Below are 21631 nucleotides of genomic sequence, written 5' to 3' on the forward strand. Positions count from 1 at the left end.
CTATACCAAATAGCATCAAGTATGCAAAGATGTATTTATATTTATATCAGGTTTTGCTATTACCTATTACCATCGCGTTTTTTCTCTTTTTTTCCTTTTTCTCTCTCACATTTTTATTTTTTATGACTACTGTTCTAATTTTCACTTTATTCGTTTGCCTATCCATCATTGTGGATGTTGTAATCCTTGTTTTGTGATAAAATAGCTGTCCAACTGTAGTTAAACTCTTTTTAGATAAGTTAAGTTAATTATCATTTAGGTTATTATAGTCAGACTTTTTAAAGAGTTAAAGTCTGTGCAGTTAAAAATGAAGGCAGTTAGTAGGTAGACTTTTAAGCGCTTAGAATGTAAATGGAACACTTTTGGGTATTCTTAATCAAAGTAATGTTTATTTATTTAATATTTTATTATTTCAAAATATTTTTGGGTTTCTTTCTTTATCCAAATATATACAGATATAGTATTTTATGTTGCAATGTAGATACTCTAAATAGTAAAAACTTGAAAAAGAAACGAATATGAAATTTTAGTCATATTATTTCTTATTGATGTAAATCTATATCTTTGTTTGACTTTTTTGTTAAATTTTTCATAAAAAAGATGAAATGTTCTATTTAAGTGGTTAAAAAACAATGAATTAACAAAAAAATATTTGAAATTATTCCGATGGGTAGCCAGAACAGACTTTGAACTAGACTTTGTCAGCCTGTGGATAAAGTTATTCAAGAAATAAAACTTGGTTTAAATTATGTCCATGTGTTTTTATTTGATTTTGTTAGTAGATTGTTTTATTATTAGTGGATTTTCCCCCAAATTTTGGAAGATTTTTTGTTTTTTTAAAGATTTTAGACCGTTTTACTTAAGAGATGGAAGTTTGTCTTCTAGTACGTTTGTCGCACTAGAGCGTTTGTCCCCCTTGTACCAATTGTCGGTATACTGTTATTTTGATATTGAAGTATAGGAATTCTTTGCAAAATGTGTATGTTTATTTGAATTATTATGCTTACAAAATCTTTCTTAATCATAAGAGATTCTTTCAAATTAAAAAAAATTGATGACATAATAGCAACATATGAAGAACAGCTTTGTTTTAAAAACTCGAACAAATTGATTTTAAATTTTTTTAAATTTGAAAGTTTTGTATGAAAGTCCTATCATTGATGCAAGCAAAAAGCATTACACAAAGATTTCCATAAAACATATTTTTTCAGAAACAGACTTATAATCTGATTTGCAATGTACAATATATACAATGTACATGAACTAATGTTGCAGTGAACTTTGACTTATGTTCTAGAAGTATTTTACTGAGAAAAATTTTATTGAAATGCTAATGGAAAAGCTATTAAATTTTAATGTTCAGTGAAAATAATTTGTGAATGATACTTCATCTTCAAATATTACTCAGGGAATTTCAATATGAGACTTTGATTCAAATAATTAGTAAGGAAATTCTTCAATAAATCTTATTCATCAAAAAAGGAAGTTACATGATTTTAAAACAGTTCAAAGATTTTTTCAATATTTTTTTTCATGTTTGATTATTTTCCTTTATTTTGACAAATTGATAATTGTTCCGTCATATGAATTATATTTTAGTCTCATATTTTAAATGCGCTTGTATATTCAGACATCCTAATGATAAAGCAACATTCTGATGGAATGTAAGTCCTGTGCGCATGCGCAAACACACGCACACATTCAGCTGCAGACACTCACACAATGCTTCCGGTTACAGGGAAGTGGGTTTTCCTGATGACCGGGACAGCTAGCCACTCTCCACCTTTCCCTTTCCAGAACTAGCCACTTACCCCCTCTCCCTCTGTAGTGCTTGCCACTCACTCTCTCCCCCTCCCCTCTGTGGTGCTAGCCTGTGTGTGTAGAGCAGCCTATGCGTGCGCCCAGCTGGCTCTATTAACATCAGCTGACCTCCGACACCCAACAACCTTCCCTATTTCTTATATACAACCCGGTTCCCCTCCACCTCTTTACCCCTGGAGGCCTTCTTTCCTAGGTGATACAAATCCCCCACCCCCTTCCCCAACTGTGTTGTATTGAGCCCATCCCATCACCTTCCTTATAGATCAGGTATTTTTAGACTCTTATTAACATGGCCTCACCAAAAATTAAGAACAAATTTCAATGTTATCAAATAGTGTGATAATTATTAATTGTGATTATGTGATTATAACAAACAAAAATTAATTTTGGGGGCAGGTATTTGTGACTTATTATTATACGTTTTATGTACTAAATTTTAGTTAACAATTAGGATACATTATTATGTGTATTGTGTATGGATAATCTTTTCATCTTTTATATGTTTAAGGCCGAAGTTGAATTGAAAACGGCCGTAGATTAATTTAACTTGAATCTGAAATGGCCTATTTATTGCCTAGTTTTTTCTCGGTTATTTAAACTAAAGATATTTAAATTATATCACTTAACCATATGAAAATATAATTTAGAACCAAAACTGAGATATCTTAAAGGACATAAATCATTTCGTGTAATCCCATTCACATTAAAAATACGGAAATTTCCCACATTCCAAAATTAAACTTTTTGTATTAAAACTGTATTTCGATGCTTTTAAAAGTTATAGGTTAGGTTTTGAGATCTCCGTTGTACAATGGGTCCCGCAGGTGCTTGAAACATGTTCATTTAAAATTTTTATTAAGAGTGATGGGATGGAGGAAGTTAGGTTTTTATAGGTATGAATATGAGAGCTCACAAAGAAACACTTTTCAGTTATATAAATTGCGAATGTATTTAATGCTGTTTTTACTTTAAATTAGTAAGTCAACTTTATGAAGTAAAAATATTGACGTTTGAATTAAAATTGGTTAACAAGATGCTGTTCAGGATGGTGGTGAACGAGGAGGATGTGGTCAACATCATGGGGGGCATGGAGCATGCCGGGGGAATCAAACTTAATGACCACAAAAGAAAATTAAAGAATAGGTATGCTTTTATAACATGCTTTTATTTCAATCTCTAGTAAAATTTTAAAAATCACAATATAATAATATATACAGACAACAAACTAATTAAGTATGTCATGCTAGCGGGTGCGCCTCTTTATAGTTCTACGGTTAACTTTAATATTGGGGCATGTGGATACAGAGAAAGTGAGATACATATCAAAGCTTTTTATTACACATTTTTAGCCTTAAATTATTGATTGACAAAGTTTGAACCAACCTATCAAGATTTGATAACAATATCTTAAGTTTTTAAGCTAACGAATGTCCCCTTCTTCGCTAGTTTGTAGTACAAAACATAAGCAATCCAAAATATAATTTTGACCGATAGGTTTGAAATATGTCGGAAGCTTGGTCAGGGCACGTACGGCAAGGTCCAGCTGGGGGTGAACAAGGAGACGGGGCAGCAGGTCGCCATCAAGACCATCAAGAAGAGCAAGATAGAAACGGAGGCAGACCTGGTGCGAATACGAAGAGAAATTCAGATCATGTCGTCCGTTCAACATCCAAATATTATTCATATTTACGAAGGTAAGATAAATTTTTTATGACTCCGTATATATCTATGAGATTGGGTGGGTTGGCCATACTTTTTTTTTTTAAATACGAAAACATTAGAAACGCAAAGAAAGACAACCCGATACCCCACTTTCTTCATAATATCATACTTTCATTAAATGTTGATTAAACTGCTTAAAAAGCAAAAAAAAGAAATCTATAGGTTCAAACAAAAAGAAATCTATAGGTTCCTTCGAAAACATAAAATTCTTCAACATTTTTTATCAATCCCTGGTTATGACAAAGTAATTTGAATATAGAGTCTCATAAAGAAAATTTTTACAAAAAATATCGATAACCAAAGTTTTTTTAAACCTAGGCAAGTAACAATCATTACTGCCGCTTGTTTGAATAAAAAATTAGATGAATGACAATTTGGCTTTATGCATAATTTTATACCTGTAGGTTTTTGAAGGTTTTTGTTTATTGAGTTGTGATTTAAGCTACAATATAATAGTTTTTCTGCATTTTAAATATTAATACATTTTAGATACCTATTAAGATTGAAAATTGAAGTTGTTGCAATTATTTTAGTATTTGAGAACAAGGAGAAGATGGTTCTAGTGATGGAGATAGCTGCCGGCGGTGAACTTTATGACTACCTCAGGAATAAAACAACTGTCTTCAAGTCACCTATTCTTTAGTTGGAAAGCTGAACTACAATCCATTATTTGTTTCTCTGAAGCTTGTTTTCATGACTTAATTTTCCTGAAAAAAAAACAGTTAAAATTAGTTGTTATTCTTATACGTGTGCGTGTGTAGCAAAGGATCCGCTGAACCAATATGGTTCTCCTTTACAGTGAAGATTCGAGGAAAGGTTTATAACTGTTTTGTGAGAGATATTACCACTCTGACTAAAATAAATCGCCCCAAGAAAAAAAGTACCCCCCTAAAAAATTTTTCTGCAAGGGTTGCATCTGTTTGTTAGCAAATAAAATTAAGAAATATGCTTATTCTACACTTTATTAGTTTATTAGTTTAAAATAAACTAGCGGCTTCTCCCCTAGCCTCTAGGGGCTTTGTCCCAAGACGTGATAAAAAATATTTTTGGGCGAAATACGTAAAAGGACCAAGGAAATCTTCTACAAAAAAAAATGGGGGGGGATTTTTGTTTTTGGGGGGGTTAGGGGTGTCCCACCCCCCAAGAAAATAGCCAAAAACCACCACAGGGCCAGTAGGTATATTCCCTGAAGAGTAGAATCCGATCGGTTCAGTGGTTACCGAGATCTTAAGGGACGGACGGACAGACATCGTTCTACTTTGTATTATAGATTCAAATTATTAACATCAACAGTGAACACTCCATATTTATTTTTTAAATATAAAGAAAGACATGTTTTTGTATGCAGTGACCGCAAAAGTTTGGAAGAGAAAGAGGCCCGCAGAATATTCAGACAGATTGCTACGGCTGTATATTATTGTCATAAGGTAAAAGAAATACAAGTGAAATGATCAAAAGGGAGACTAGAATTTCACTAAACCTGGTTTTCTTTGACAAGTGTTATTTACTTTTGTTTGTCATAGTCAGTTTTTGTAGCCATTACACAAGTTATGTTAGGTTAGGTTGGGTTAGTTAAGATTTATTAAAGTCAGGTTAGGATAGCACTTATTTGTGGGCTCCCGTAATAAAAGTTGTATGGTTTTATTTCCTCCCTATACATTTATTCAACACAATAACAATATTACAAGATTATCATTTAATATCGATTAAGTTGCTTAAGTATTATTGTAACTTTTATATACTTTTTTTCATATAAGGCAAAAAAATTCTACTTTCTATACTACTACATGAAACTTTTTAAAATATTTATTTTATAAATAACCAGTATATAAAATAAGTATTATATATTTGCTTCATTCTTCTCACAAGACTTGCAGCACTTCTCTCTGTTATATTATTTAGATTTTATAGCATAAAACAAACTAAAAATAGCTAGAGCTTTGATATATATTACACAATTAAGGAAAGTAAAATTAGAATAAACAAAACTTTGAATATCTTATTATATAAAGTAGTAAGGTTTTTATCAGAAGCTAAAGATCTCAATGACTACAGAGAAGGTTGGGTTCTTTTTTTAGGTAAGCTTAACAAAGGTCATGTGGTGGTTTTAGGCTATTTAACATTTTTATTTAGTCCTTGGGATGGTTTGAAGCTTATTTTCTATTTGCTCGCTGCCCTTTCTAATACAGAGCCCCTACATGCTAGGGGAGTATCCGATATTGAAATAAAAGAAAATAATAGTTAATAGGATATTTCACGCAAAGGCAATAAAAAAAAATGCTCTAGAGAAGTTGCAATCAAAATTAGTCCAATTATTTCTACGTTTTTATGTATATTATACTTTTTTCTTCTTCAAATATAAATCTAAATATTCCTGTAAGAAGGTAAAACACAATATCTCATCATTTCTGGACGTGAACAAACCCTTGACTCATCCATACTAAAAATAATATCCACATAATATTAAATGCTTTGCTTAGTTCAAGCTTACAAAAATAATGTGTATAATACAACAATTACATTTTTAATGTTAAAATTCAAATGTTAAAACTGCCAACTACTTTGTGATTCAACTGTAAGGACTTGAACCCTTAAATTAACCCCCAATAAAATAATAATAATTTTTCAACAATTTGATTTTATTTGATTGTTTTATCAGTCAGGCGAATTAGATAAAAAAATCACTAAAATTTGTGTCAAAAAGGAACAGACTTTAAAGCTAAAAATACTACACAAAGCATATAGACCTAGTTTTTAAGAAAATATGTTTATTTAAAAATAAATTATTGTGTACAATTATAACTTTTGAAGCTAAACAAACAGTGCATGTTAGAACTGTGTGTAACTGTTTGAAAAGAACCTAATGCCCACTTGACATGCCCGCATTTTTAAAATATCTTATCTAGCTTTCCTTTGTTTTTAATTTTAAGTACTCAATTTTATTTTTTAAGACTTCTTTGTTTAATTTGTTAAAATTTTTCCTTGATATATTAGGTTAGGTGATTGCCCCGCAGGGTTAGGCAATTGACTCAGCAGGGTTAGAGCCCCTAGAAATAGTAGAAAATCTTCTGTAAAAATACGACGAAACGACCCATAAGAGGTATAACATATGGTTATATTAGATGATTATCCACTTAATGTTTGTACCTGCAAGTTTCACTGGGGCACTCCGCTGGTCGGCACACAGCAGAGTGTAAAGGCTTTGCTCCGCATGAGAATCCTTCCTCTTCAGATGTACAGTTGTACAACATTCGCTTAAATCCTAAATTAATAGGGTATTCTATAATTGAATTTTAATGTTTTCGTCTAAGCATAGAATCTTTTTTTAAATTTATATGATAATTACTTATATATCCAACTAAAGCAAGATAAATTTCAGTATTACTTAAAATTAAATTATTTACTTTTATTTTTATTTTAGCCAAAACAAATGTTACCATATCCACAAGTATTAGAACAGGTTGACCAGCCTATTTCTTCCCAAGGTTTTGGACAATCTATCCTGTTACAGTCTCGGAACTAAATCATTACTATTTACAAACTTTCTGTAGGATTTATTTGGTAGAAAATCCTTTTAGAACATAATTCTTAAGAAATAAAATATCAATATGTAAAAGTTTAAATTTTAAAATAATAATTATGATTTTTTTAAAATCATAGAGCATCACTGCTGCAAGTATAAATGTGTGTTACTATTTGGAAGTATTTTTATGGACTGCTTTGCAGATTGTGTGGTCTAGCATTTAAAATGCACAGAGGTACTTCCAAACAGATGAAATAAGACGCTGTTATTTTTTGATTTACCTGGACAGGTTTTTGTTGAGGACAATACCTGACATCTACCATGTGAGTCCAGGGCTGTTCTGTGCTGTTCAAGTTTTCAGGAACACAATATACTTCCCTGCAAAAGTTTAATGTATTAGATTATAAAAAATAAATTGATGTTTTAAGAAAAAAAACCTGTATTGTTGTCCTGAAGTTCCACATGACACTGGACAATTTTCCCAGGGTCCCTCCACCCAGTTGGATTCACACTGAAATATGTTGCAGGGTCTTTTCTCTTTGTTTGGTCTACTCTTTTTACTGCCACAATGTCGTCTTTTCATTCTTCTTCCAGATTCACTGTCATAGCATCTACATACATCATGAACATAAATAACAATATTCACAAAAATACCTCAAACCTTAGAAGGATATTCTATGAAGGACAAAATAGAGTTCTTTCAGGGTAGCTCCAATTATCCTCACAGTCAAAAAAGTCTTACATACAATTCTTTAAGTTATAAAGATGTAATGTTCACAATCCTGATAATAAGTTTCTGAAATCCACCTCCACAATCTCTGGAACATTTTGACCACCCGCGTGTCTGCCATTCATACCTATGAAAAAAAATGTTCTGAATGTGACTATTTTTTGTCATTTCCTTAAAGTTTTACTTCCATTAATCCTTACTTGAAAGTTGTATAATATTTATATTTAAACTTAAAACTTAAAGCGTGTAGAAGGGGGTTGTATTCACATATATGGAAGGGTGGATACAGCCCACCACTCTACATTCCCCTAAAACAGCTAAGAAGGTTATCAAGGTAAAAATAGTCACAAATTTCATGCAAACTTCTGGACTTGCCTTGGGTTAAAACTATTTTATTTCTAATTTACATCAAATTGTTACCTGCTTCTGCTTGAAAGGGTCTCTTCCTTGGCTTCAATAACATACTCAAGACTAATATCTGATTCAGTATTTACATCCCCCTCTAAGCTTACAACCAGAGGTTTAAGCAGGGGACCTCTTGAAGTCAAGTATTCAACAGTATTGATGATTCTGTATTCAAATTTGCTTCCATGAACAATAAAAATTGATGATCCACCTGCTGCTTCTTTGCCAGCGAAAATATGTTCTGCAAATTTATTCTTTTCACTCAGCACTAAAAAAAAGGATTGATAACATTTCTGTCATACTTTTTTGAAACTTTATTTAGTAGATAAAAAATGTTTACCTAATTTTGTATTTTGTTCTTCACTGCTATCTACAATACTAATTCTTCTTGCCAATTTAGGAATGACAAAAATCTTTGTTAGTCTGTTCCTGAGTTTCTTTTTAGATTTAAAAACTTGTTTAGAACACTTTGATCCATCTCCAGCACATATACCACATTCATCCTCATGCAAAGGTGATCCAAGAATCTTATCACAACCAACTTCAACACATTCACCTTGTATACAAACATTACTTGGATGATCATAGGAACATAATGTTCCATCAATGACATTATCCTCAGTGATGATAAACTCATTAGTAAGAGTGTTAAAGCATGCCAGTCGACATTTATATTTATCCTCAACATGTTCATAGGGTACCCAAATATTTGGTTGTGAATTTGATTTTTCTGTTGATTGGAAAAAGGTTGAGTTACATTGCTCTGCTCTGAAATCTGAATTATGGATACATTTGTATATATTACATAATCTATATTCCTCAGCATCTCCAGGACATGGTAAGCCCCCATAGGATGGCCTAGGATTGTCACATCGTCTTGATCTGAACCTAACACCCCCTCCACAGGTTCTAGAACAATCTCCCCATCTGCTCCAGCTACTCCATCCTCCAGGCTGGGCATTGTGTTTTAGGCCATCCTTTTTGGTCAGACTCTTACTTGTAGATTCACAAAATCCATTTATGCACCATTTATTTTTACCACAAGCTGTTCCATCCATGGGTGGTCCTTTTTTAGTTTTACAGAGTTCTGGAGAATCTTTATGTGTACACCACAAGTGTGCACAAGGATCAGATAACTGAAAACTTCTACAAAATGAATATCCTTCATCAAACTCCATCCTGCATTGATCATCCAGGCTGTATTCATATTCAATTTTGTCACTGATAAATGTATAGTTTTCAGTATTTCTTGGCTTATTCTTCATACACATCCATTGATTTGATTTGAAATGATACTCACCGGCAGAACAAGAAGACCAATGGAAATAAGAAAAAGTTGCTGTTACCATTGAGGCCATTACACTTCCCTCATTAGACTCTTTTGCACAAGTATTACCAGCCCCCAGGTCTCCATCATGTGATAGTCCAAGTATATGACCAAGCTCATGGGCTAGAATAAAGGCGCTTGAAAGACCTTCATCTCTGTTAAGAGAGCATGATCTTTCAGGATCACAAACCCCAGACACAGGTGCATAACCTGAAGGGCCTCCAATATTCAATCTTGTCAACCATACAGCAATATCATGGCGTTCATTCTTTTGAAGATTTTTCAAAATTTCATCATTCCAAGCATTTACATTCTCAAGAGATGCTTTAGAGTTGTCTTCTACAATAGGATTGATGGCATCATCCTCATAGAAAATCATTCTAGTTATGACAAATTTTAAATTTGCACCAAGAGTAGGATCTCCATAAATAGCACTTACTATGTTAATCAGTGTTAAAATATACTTCTTAACAGTTTCTCTCCCATGAAATGAAATGACAGAATGATCAATGTACAGCGCCATTTCAAGCCATTTTGGATCATCTGTTTTCACCCTGAAGTATTCACAGTAAGGCCCGTTACACACAATGTGTCCTTTTTGTCTTTGTGTTTTTCTTCTAGCAGCCGCTGTGTCGACCTTAAATTGTTTTTAAATTAGTGGATTAATAATTAAGTTTATGAATTTGATTATTGGATAAAAGTAATTTCAAATAATTCTATTATACAGTGTGTTTTTTTTATGAGAACTTTTTTGAAAGCAATTTTACCCCACTTATAGTTATCAGAATTTAATGATTAATGGCTTATTTTCTTCGTTTTTTAAGGCAATTAATAGAACAACAAAAAAATATTTCAGTTTTTATTTAAAAAGTACAGTAAAATCTAAAATTCAAAACTTAGGTGTCAACATATAAAAATGGTTTTAGCGCATTTTTCTTTAAAAAAATAGATTTTCTGTAGTCGACTTTGGGGGGCCAAAACTCCCTCCCTGGTTGAGATATGACATTCAAACTTTGATATGTTCTAGTACATGTCCCTAATAGTATCTGTATACATTTTTAGCTCTATATCTCAACTTTGAAGTGTTTAGCAACTATTCTTGCAAAAGGTTGATTATTTGAGTATAAGAAAAATGCGCTAAAACCATTTTTAGATGTTGACACCAAAGTTTTGAATTTTAGATTTTACTGTACTTTTTAAATAAAAAGTGAAATATTTTTTTGTTGTTCTATTAATTGCCTTAAAAAACGAAGAAAATAAGCCATTAATCATTAAATTCTGATAACTATAAGTGGGGTAAAATTGCTTTCAAAAAAGTTCTCATAAAAAAAACACACTGTATTAATGATACCTTCCAAATATCTCCAACCACATGACCAGTCCACTCAAGGTCAGCAAGATCATCAGTCATAGCCATTGCTTCATCAAGATTAACCTTAGATTGCATTTAAATGAATATATTAAACCTTATGAAATATATGCAAAATTATATGTTCTGAAGCTAGAATTCTCAATTCTAAGTTATAATTTTGTTTTCAATTGAAATATGTGTATGTACAATGGAGAAAAAATAATTAATAAATAATTGATGACAAAATAACTTACATCATACCATTCAAAAACATCCTCATCCCCTGTCAATCCAGCCTTCATGGACATATCTTAACAGCAAACTATTTAATCATTGTTATTTTAAGAAATTTATCTTCCTTGTAAAAACATTCATTGTCTCCCAGCCCTCCTTTCTCCTTATGTATACATTTGACATTCTTTTACTTTGAACATCATAATTTTGTTTGTTAAAAAATGTTCCGTCCTTAACCTTTAAGAATTGATTTTTTTTCTGCTAGGATGTAAACACAATATTGACTTTTCTAACAACTTGGAAATTTAACAGTAAACAAATAAAGATGACTTATTACAACATGACGCAAGAAAGCAAAATTAGAATTATGAATTTTAATTCTCAACATTTTTTAATAAGATTGTATTACTTATTGATGCATCTATGAAAAATTAAGTAATAATAAAAAGCTTAATTTTGATGAACCTAATCAATTGTCAAGGCTTGTAATCAGGGTTCGGAAGCCGCAGCCTCAGCCTCAGCCACCATCAGCCGCGCGGCTTACGAGAAGCCTCAAAATCAGCCGCGCGGCTTCCTCAGCCACCCAATAAGCCTCAGCCTTAGTCGCAGCCGCGCGGCTTAAAGAAAACATAAGCCACTGTAAGCCTCAGCCGCATTCAGCCACTGTAAGCCTCAGCCACTGTAAGCCTCAGCCACAAAACTCAAATTCAGCCACATTAAGCCTCAGCCGCACTAAGCCTCATTCAGCCAACGCCCCTCTAAGCCTCAGCCGCAATCAGCCGCGCGGCTTATAGTTGGGGAAGCCTCAGCCACACTCAGCCGCGCGGCTGTTAATAATTTGAAGCCGCAGCCGCACTCAGCCGCGCGGCTTCAAGAAAGCCTCAGCCGCAGCTGCAAAGTTATGATTATGCCGCAGCCGCAGCCGCGCGGCTTGATATTTGTAAGCCGCAGCCTCAGCCGCAGCTTAATTTTTTAAATTCAGCCGCAGCTTTGACACAGCCGCGCGGCTGAGATATTGTAAGCCCCAGCCGCAGCCGCAGGTGCTAAATTAGTACAAGCCTCAGCCGTCAATTCAGCCGCGGGGCTTAATTTTCATTTAATTTTGTCTGTCTGAAGCTTAAGATCTCAGCAACCACTGAACTGACAATGTTGTCCTTCTCAGGAATCCTTTTACTACAGTAACAGGATGTCTATGTGTCTGTGTGTCTGTACCGAAGGATCTCTCTAACCGCTGAATCGATCGGGTTCTCCTTAACAGGGTAGCTTCTCATAGGTCCTGGGAAGGTTTATAACTATTTTTTTGGGGGTGGGACACCCCCAACCCCCCCAAAAAATTAAAAATCCCCCCCCCTCAAATAAAGAAAAAAATTTTTAAATTTTTTAAACTTAAATTAAAAATGAGGGGGGAGGCCCCCCCCCCTAAAAAAAAAAATTTCCCCCCCCAAAAAAAAATTTTTTGTTTACTTTTCTTTAAAAATTTAAAATAAGAAATTGGGTTATTAAATTTGGCTCTCTCTCTTCCTCAAGTGCCCCCTAGAGGCCTCTAGGGGCGTAGCCGCTAGTTATATATATATTGACATTGGATGGTTTTGAGCTAATTTTGGGGTGGGGGTCAGACATTTCCATCGCCCAAAAATAATTTTTTTAAATGTTATACTTTTAAATTTTTTTATATTCTTTTATAAAAATTTTATCTTAAGTTTTTTTTAAAATTACAACATAGAAACTACCATCTCGAACAACTACAAAAAGTTTGAGCCTGTAATGTAAGAGCTCCAGTAGCGCAATCAGTTAGCGCACGGTTCTTCTACACTGATATGCCGGGGTTATAAGTTCGAATTTCACCAGGAGCAATACGTTTTTGAACGTTGATACTTATGAATATTATTGAATACTATTTATAGGGTAACTGCCCTACTGACGTTTGCCTAATTTTATTGTTTTTAAAAGATACAAATTTTTCAGAATTTACTTAATATTTACTATGAATTTGTATTATCTTAAATTTTTTTCTTGTAAAAGTGGCCTATTTAGCTCAATGGTAGAGCACTCGTCTTGTAAACTAGGGACCGTGAGTTCAAACCTCACAGGGGGCAATCAATTTTTGTGATACTCAAGTTATATAGTAGCTTCTCTATTATTTTTCCGTTTAGGTACGCAATACTTGTTATATATAATTAAGCTTCTCCTACTTAGATATTTCTTCAATTTTAAATGTATTTAATACGTTGTGGTTGATGAGAGACACTGAAAAAGTTATGCAAAAAAAAAGATTTGTATGGAGAGTTATTTTGTCTGTAGATTAAGAATTCGATAACTACTGAACTAATGAAAACTTTTTAAATTGCCTTTTCCAAGTTTTTGAATTTTTTAAAAAACTAAAATTAAAACTGGTGGGTGCTCAACCAAACTCCCCCTATTTTCCCATAAAAAAATAATAAAAGTCACCCTTCATCCCCCCAAATTTTTTTTTCTTCTGGGATTCGAACCCGGATGATAGATGGTTCAAAGCTGTTACCGTACCAAAAAGCTATCAGAGCTCCAATATTTCAAAATGAAAATTTGTCTTATTTTTAGATCATTAAGTTTTATGATGTCTGTTTGTTTGTCTGTCTTTATGTTTGTACTACAGGATCTCGCTAACTACTAAACCGATATGGTGCTCCTATTCAGGGTAGTTTCTTATAGGTCCTGGGAAGGTTTACAACTATTTTGGGGTAGGGTACCATCACACTACCAGAAAAAAATTGCCTTAGAAAAAAAATTAAACATCACCCCAAAATTAAAAATGGGATTTACTCGCCCTGGCCCTCCCCACCCAATAAAAATCACCCTACCCCCCAAAAAATTATTTTAATTCAGTTCTTCTTTTTCCAGTACCTATTGTTTAGTATTTTTTGTAATAACTTCATAATTACATTGTCATTAAGATTATGTGACATAAAAAGTTAGTCATAAAAATTATACCCATGAATAATTGTAATAAAAAGCACTTTTGTAAAAAAAAACATTTTTCATAAGAGGTAAGTTTTTATGACTAATACATTTATTGCAAGTGTACATATGATAAGCATTTTAAAGACGATTATTTTTAAGACAAATTTAACCTGCGTACCATGGCTCAACATGTAGCGCATCTGCTTGTCATCATGGAGGTAATAGGTTCGAATCTTGGCCAGACACTGCGTGAAAACTGAAGACGTTAAATGGTTCCTACTGCAGCTATGCCAGGTATGCAACATGTAAAGTTAGAGTATGAGGATTTCCTTGGCTCGTAAACAGGCGTAACTCATTACCATAGGACTTTCTGGCAGGTAGTTGGTTGCTGGATAGATGTCACTTAAATTGGAAAGAATTGGTTCCCCTTAATTATCCAAGGTTCAACAAGAAGCGCATCTGCTTGTCATCAGGGAGTTAATAGGTTCGAATCTCGGCCAGACACTGCGTTATAACTGAAGACATTAAATGGTTCCTACTGCTGCTATGGCAGGTGTGCAACATGTAAAGTTAGAGTAGGAGGATTTCCTTGGCTCATAAACAGGCGTAACTCATTACCATAAAACTTTCAGGCAGGTAGTTCAATAAAAAAAAGTTGGTTGCTGGATAGATGTCACTTAAACTAATACAGAAAAGGAAAGAATTGGTTCCCCAAGGTTCAACAAGTAGCGCATCTGCTTGTCATCAGGGATGAAATAGGTTCGAATCTCGCGCAGACACTGCGTTATAACTGAAGACATTAAATGGTTCCTAGGTGCTTGGTGTGCAACATGAACAGGCGCAAAGGAAAGATATAATTCCCCTTAGTTATCCAGGGTTGTTGGACCTTGAGTTAATGTCATAGAAACCCTCGACCGTGGCTCAACATGTAGCGCATTGGCTCGTCGTCTGGGAGTTGATAGGCTTTGTACTGCATCATAACTAAAGATGTTGAAATAAATTCCTACTGCTAAAAAACTTGTATAAAACTTTGGGTACCAGTATAAAACTTTAGGTATCAGAATAAATTTTTGTCTATTAGTATAAAACTTTGGGTACCAGTATAAAACTTTGGGTACCAGAATAAATTTTTGGCTATTAGTATAAAATTTTGGGTACCAGTATAAAACTTTGGGTACCAGTATAAAACTTTGGGTACCAATATAAAATTTGGGTACCAGTATAAAACTTTGGGTACTCGTATAAAACTTAAGGTACCAGTATAAAACTTTGGGTACCAATATTAAAACAAAATTTTAGGTATTAGTATAAAATTTTGGGTACCAGTATAAAACTTTGGGTACCAGTATAAAACTTTGGGTACCAGTATAAAACTTTGGGTACCAGTATAAAATTTGGGTACCAGTATAAAATTTGGGTAACTGTATAAAACTTTGGGTACCAGTATAAAACTTTGGGTACCAGTATAAAATTTGGGTACCAGTAAAAAACTTTGGGTACCAGTATAAATTTTTAGTACCAGTATAAAACTTTTGGTACCAGTATAAAACTTTGGGTACCAGTATAAAACTTTGGGTTCTAGTATAAAACTTTGGGTACCAGTAAAAAACTTTGGGTACCAGTATACATTTTTAGTACCAGTATAAAACTTTGGGTACCAGTTTAAAACTTTGGGTACCAGTATAAAACTTTGGGTACCAGTATAAAATTTGAGTACTAGTCTAAAACTTTGGGTACCTGTATAAAAACTTTGGGTACCAGTATAAAACTTTGAGTACTAGTATAAAACTTTGGGTACTAGAATAAAACTTTGGATACCAGAATAAAATTTGAGTACTAGTATATAATTTTGGGTACTAGTATAAAACTTTGGGTACCAGTATAAAACTTTGGGTACCAGTATAAAATTTTGGGTACCAGTATAAAACTTTGGGTACCAGTATAAAACTTTGGGTACCAGAATAAAACTTTGGGTACCAGTATAAAATTTTGGGTACCAGTAAAATTTGGGTACCAGTATAAAACTTTGTGTACCAGTCTAAAACTTTGGTTACCAGTATAAAACTTTGGGTTCTAGTCTAAAACTTTGGGTACCAGTATAAAACTTTGGGTTCTAGTCTAAAACTTTGGGTACCAATATAAAACTTTGGGTACCAGACTAAAACTTTGGGTACCAGTATAAAACTTTGAGTACCAGTATAAAACTTTGGGTACTAGAATAAAACTTTGGGTACCAGAATAAAATTTGAGTACTAGTATATAATTTTGGGTACCAGTATAAAACTTTGGGTACTAGAATAAAACTTTGGGTACCAGAATAAACTCTGGGTACCAGTATAAAACTTTGGGTACCAGTATAAAATTTGGGTACTAATTCTGAATCAAACATTTGAAAAAATCCTGCTGTCCTCCCCCCTCTTCCCTCCACTCTTATTCTCACAACCCCTAACCACCCTCAACTCTCCAAAAAATGTCCTAGAATGCATTTAAAAAATCCAATTTAGCCGAAGCCTCAGCTTATTTTATAATCAGCCATAAGATCAGCCGCAAGGCTTAATATTGTATTCAGCCGCAGCCGTATTCAGCTGCGCGGCTGAATTTAATTCAGCCACAGCCTCAGCCGCACGGCTTTCAGTAAGCCGCAGCCTCAGAATCAGCCGCGAGGCTTAATTATGTTATCAGCCACTCTCAGCCTCAGCCTCACTCAGCCGCGCGGCTTAATTTTCCAATCAGCCACTGTAAGCCGCAGCCGCTATGAGCCGCGCGGCTTTCAGTAAGCCGCAGCCTCAGCCACAAATCCTTCAGCCACTGTAAGCCTCAGCCACCCTCAGCCACTGTAAGCCTCAGCCGCTCGAAGCCTCAGCCACAAAATTCCAATTCAGCCACTGTAAGCCTCAGCCACCCCAATTCTTATTAAGCCTCAGCCGCATTCAGCCGCAGCCACTCTCAGCCGCACTAAGCCTCAGCCACTCTCAGCCTCAGCCACTTCCATAACTTTAAGCAGCCGCAGCCGCAGCCACAGCCGCAAATTAGGATTCAGCCGCAGCCGCAGCCGCGCGGCTGATAGCGCGGCTTCCGAACCCTGCTTGTAATCTACCTCAAGAACATTGTAAAATTGTGTCCTACTTTTTTCCCCTGAATGAATGGACAAGGTGATTAAATAAGAATATTTTGTGTTTGTTATACTAAGTATGAAAGTGCAAAGATTGGCAGACTGCCAGGATATATGCACACACACACACAAATCAGCCCACAATTACAGACAAATTAAGAAAAAAAGTTAAACTTCATTATCAAACTAATGATCACCAATAATAACCATATGATTTTTTTGTTGGGGGGGGGGGGTATTTTATTATTTTTTCTTTAGTATTAACAGACAAACATACATCATACCTCTTTTAATTAAGAAAACATACCATCAAAGCTAGCCTTTCTCTTTTTTCTGCTATTTATTTCTTCTTTGTCAGTTGATTCATGATGATTATTGATATTTTTATTTTCTTTATCTGATGTATTTATGTCAATATCCTGTTTTTGTTTTTCCTGAAGTTTCAGTAATTCCTTTTTATTAATAGCTTACCAAAAACTTTAAATTCATGTACACACGTTTTTATTTGTATAGAAATTGAGAGACAAAAAAGATGTTAATTTTTGTAGCAAAGGAAATATAAGCCAACACATTTAAATTTAACCAGATATATAGTAGCTACACTACAGTTAATAATATTGGATATAGAATATACGTGGATATTATGCATGACAGAGGAAAAAATTATCGTCAATTTAAGTTGCTAACATGGACATCATTCACTGGTCAGTTTGTTCATCCAGTAAGAGGGGTTAAAGGGGATGGATGGGGAGATTGTTTCCTTTGCCTTCTACAAGTTTCATTTTATTAGAGTAAATGATAATCTGGTGTAATATCCAAGAAATAATAAATACATTATAATTGGTCATACCATGCCACTTATATCATTGAATATTGGCAGAGCTATAAAATATAACCAAAAAAAAATTTAGTTACAAGTCTTGAAATTTTTGTGCTGTAATAATAATAGTATAAAAGGAACACCGTCCAATTTCCTTGAATTGTCTAAACTCTGGTATAACTGATAATGTGTGCATATCTGTAATAGATTTGAAACTGTTTACTGTAGTATTGGCCCCAGAGGGTTGGATTAAAAATCCAGTATTTTCAGTTTGAATAAAGCCTTGTAATCCATCGCACACGCTAACAGCGACTAAAAAAAAAGTTTGGTTACTAATATCTTCTACTTTTGTTCTTTAAAAGGCAGTGTATAGATTTTATTTTTTACAAAAAGCCTGTTAAAAAAATAACTTATTTTATGTCAAGAATTAAATTAATTTGTCATCTATCAATTATTTGAAGTGTATTTAAAAATGATAAAGTTTAGTTTATATGCCATAAAATTTCAATTTCGTTGGGGTTTATTTGACATGCATTAACAAAGCTGGTCTTAATTTTATGATTTTTATTTTAATATTAGTTGAAAATTGTCTGTAATTTGATGCTATACATGATTTTTCAGTATGGCGGAAAAACCCTTTTAATCCACGCGGATAAATATAATATAATATAACATTAACCTAAGCTGTTGTTATGATTTTGAACAACCCCAGTATACAAACAATCTTCTAATGCTCTGAAACAATTAAAAAATAGCTATATGTGTCAACAAATCTTATTAATTATTTGTTCATAAATGATAAAGGTTCTCAATTAGTTACTTTAAAACAAGGGCATGTCAATAAATAAACGGACGAGTAATTTGACAAAATTAAATTTAAGTGTTAACTTTATCTTACAGAAAAACATAAAAAAATTTCGACCATGCTATAAAATTTTCATATTCATTAATGATAAGGGTTTCGTGATTTAATAAAATGTATCATATCCTTCTCTCTCATTTTTCTTCTTTTTTATTACCTCTGAAACATCTGGTCACTTTGTTCATTTGTCCATCCATGATTATTTTGTCCTTCGCTACTTATGGATGTTGTCATCCTTGTTTCAATTAAAATTACCCTTTTGATGTCAATGGTTCCAATATTCTTGTCCCATTCTTTAAAACATATTCTGCTACTCCATGGGATAATATTAAACCATCGTTCCTGATATTATATTATCAATCAATCCATAGTTATTATCATTTTCAATAAGTTTTCATGTATAATATATCAAGAATCTACAATTTTTTTAAAAATACGTGGATATTGTGAGAGGTTCTCGCAGGCCAAGATAAAAAAATTCTTGCTAATCTAACGATACCTTCAACCCCATACCCTCATCTGACCATGAAGGAGCCTATTGACCAATATCAGATAACTATATTAGCAACCAATATTGAGACTAGTCTAAAATTCCCCTGTCACAATACCTACGTTTTCTATACCTATTCCTTTAATGATTGCCGCCATCCTAAGTCATAATTATCCAACTTTTTTTATGAAATTTAATAGTTATTTCTCGCATCGTATTATAAACAGCTTCCTGTGGTTATAGAATGTACAATTATAAGACTAAAACCAGTTTTTGTATTAGTAGGAAGCTGGATATAATACCATGCTAGACATAGTTTTTCGTATGGATGAGAATCGATTCCTATCCACCGGATTCGAATGAATGCGAGAAAATATTTTCCTAATTTTAAAATATACAGAAAAAGTAAAGGTCACAACAATTTTAATTTTACTATTTTTGGTTTAAAAAATGCAATACAATACATACAAAGAATTCATAAATAAACATTTTAAGTTATTAAATACCTGATGAGGTTGAGGAAAAGTTTCTGATTGTTTGGAAGCGGTATTTCAACCTGAATTATTAGATAAGTTTCAAATGTATCTCAACAATGCCTGTTTGTATATGTATTTATATCCGTATAATATGTTGGAGAATTGTTTTGTTTTAAGGCCTCTCTCTGGTTTCTAGGCATTCTAACCTTAAACTTGTAGGAAGGGCGTCATTTGAATGAAAAACAGGAATAAATTCATATTATTTTAAAAGGTTATTAAATAATGGCAAATAAAGAACACAGTAAAAGTGTCGGACTGATTATGACGTAAAAAAATTAGCCAATGAGAGGCCATTATTGACCAATGGTAAAATTTAAAGTGGCCTCTCATTGGCTAATTTCTTTTACGTCATAATCAGTCCGACACTTTTACTGTGTTCCAAATAAATTATTCGACCAATCTTTTCCAAAATTAAATTTTTAAGGCTTCATAATAAATTGTTATAAGGTTAAAATAATTAACTGCATATCTAAACAGTTTTTCATCGGATTTCAAACAAACTTTTAGCTTAAAGCAAATTAAATAATTTCAGTCATTCTATTCATTAATTAGATCTGCCAAAGTAGTAGGGTGTATGCATGTCTTTCTATATATAATGTTACTTATCTTGGCCATTTTAAGTTCTAAATATATATTAACATTTTACAACTTAACTTTTCTGAATTATTGAGATTAAAAAGGTACATGCATATATACACCTCCCTACTACATTGATTGAAATCTAGATGTAAAGTATTTGCTAAAAAGAAAACTATTAACAACATATTGATCACGTAATAAATGTTCAATAAGAAATTCCAAGCCTGTAGAAACGAAGGTTTGTGTTTGTATAAGAAAAAAAAGTTTAATTTTAGTAACGAAGCTTTACCATGATTCTAAATGTCTGTCTGTCCGTCAGCTAATCTGTATGTAATGTAATAAAAGATATCAAATTTTCTTACGGGGAAATGTTTAAGAAACAGGTTGATCTTTTTGGTTTAATTTTGCTGCCCAATGCACATCTACTATACAATTCACTTTGCCCGTCTGTCTATTGGTACTGCTCTGAATTATATTGAATTAATGGGAATAGTCCCTTTCGTAATATCAACCCATAAGGGGCGATTCGTCGTATTTTAAAAATGGCTTTTTATGGGTTATTTTAAGTTAGGTTAGGTTATTTTGGGTTAGGTGATTTCCCCACAGGGTTAGGTAATTAGCCCCGCAGGGTTAGAGCCCCCCGCAGGGGCTAGAAATAGGAGAAAAGCTACTGTGAAAAATACGAAGAATCGCCCCATAAGGTGCGATGTTACGAAAGGGACTATACCCGAATTTCAGAGATAGACTTTTGATATTTTGTGTGGAGATTTGCTTGTTCAGTGAGCATCTTTACCATACAATTTATTACATTTATCTGTCTGTCATAATGTTACTAATACAATTTTTATGAGTCTCGCTACTTTTGAATGTTGTCATCCTTGTTTTCTCATTCAAATAACACAAATTAAATGATATTTTACCTGTAAAACTGGGTTTAAACTTCGCTTTGCTCTGCCATTATTAATTATTCTTGGTTTTGTTTCAAACACTCTTAAGGACTCACTTGTACAAATCAAACATAAAAATATTAAAAACATTTTATTAATATATTATATAAATATAAATATTTCTGTGTAGGCTTTCATTGCGTCCTAAATTGATGCAATTGAGTATTTTAAACATTCAGCCGTTTGGGTATAGTTGTAGTTAAACAGAGCTTCCGTTACTTAAATAAATTTATCA

At 33.2% G+C, this 21631-nt stretch overlaps 3 protein-coding genes and 1 non-coding gene across 13 annotated transcripts in view; 2 read left to right on the top strand and 2 right to left on the bottom strand.

The window, feature by feature from the left end:
• Positions 1 to 1610: 1610 nt before the first annotated feature.
• Positions 1611 to 21631, top strand: part of LOC145315792 (uncharacterized) — a 32816-nt gene continuing 12795 nt past the window's right edge. For 6 of the 10 annotated variants that reach the window (XR_013878135.1, XR_013878136.1, XM_080155882.1 and 3 more), the window contains exons 1-5: positions 1611 to 2088; positions 2866 to 2964; positions 3316 to 3515; positions 4077 to 4146; positions 4889 to 4970. Coding sequence is in view for 8 of the 10 variants with exons in the window: in XM_080155882.1 (XP_080012008.1) it covers positions 2867 to 2964; positions 3316 to 3515; positions 4077 to 4146; positions 4889 to 4970 (450 nt within the window). In the remaining 2 variants the exon portion in view is untranslated. Of the gene's footprint in view, positions 2218 to 2865; positions 2965 to 3315; positions 3516 to 4076; positions 4147 to 4888; positions 4971 to 21631 lie in introns of all 10 variants that reach the window. The other 4 variants (XM_080155877.1, XM_080155880.1, XM_080155884.1 and 1 more) reach the window with 2 other exon arrangements.
• On the bottom strand, positions 5338 to 17626 carry LOC145315793 (A disintegrin and metalloproteinase with thrombospondin motifs 3-like). Its single transcript, XM_080155886.1, has 12 exons — positions 17470 to 17626; positions 11134 to 11189; positions 10880 to 10963; positions 8542 to 10165; positions 8217 to 8469; positions 7852 to 7923; positions 7504 to 7680; positions 7348 to 7444; positions 6981 to 7062; positions 6691 to 6805; positions 5918 to 5983; positions 5338 to 5429 (listed from the first exon to the last, which is right to left on the bottom strand). Exons 2-12 carry the CDS (start codon positions 11185 to 11187, stop codon positions 5384 to 5386), a joined length of 2670 nt encoding a protein of 889 aa, XP_080012012.1. The 5' UTR covers positions 11188 to 11189; positions 17470 to 17626; the 3' UTR covers positions 5338 to 5383.
• TRNAT-UGU (transfer RNA threonine (anticodon UGU)) lies at positions 13138 to 13209 on the top strand. The gene has a single exon. It is a non-coding gene; the product is annotated as a tRNA-Thr (tRNA).
• LOC145317948 (zinc metalloproteinase/disintegrin-like) lies at positions 18074 to 21615 on the bottom strand. The gene is made up of 5 exons (XM_080159237.1): positions 21370 to 21615; positions 19841 to 19890; positions 19100 to 19186; positions 18662 to 18717; positions 18074 to 18294 (listed from the first exon to the last, which is right to left on the bottom strand). The coding sequence occupies exons 1-5, from the start codon at positions 21484 to 21486 to the stop codon at positions 18074 to 18076; spliced, it is 531 nt and encodes a 176-aa protein (XP_080015363.1). The 5' UTR covers positions 21487 to 21615.

This window comes from Acartia tonsa, chromosome 4 (assembly GCF_053477335.1).
Source record: "Acartia tonsa isolate MP-2025a chromosome 4, ASM5347733v1, whole genome shotgun sequence".
Taxonomy (NCBI): domain Eukaryota; kingdom Metazoa; phylum Arthropoda; class Copepoda; order Calanoida; family Acartiidae; genus Acartia; species Acartia tonsa.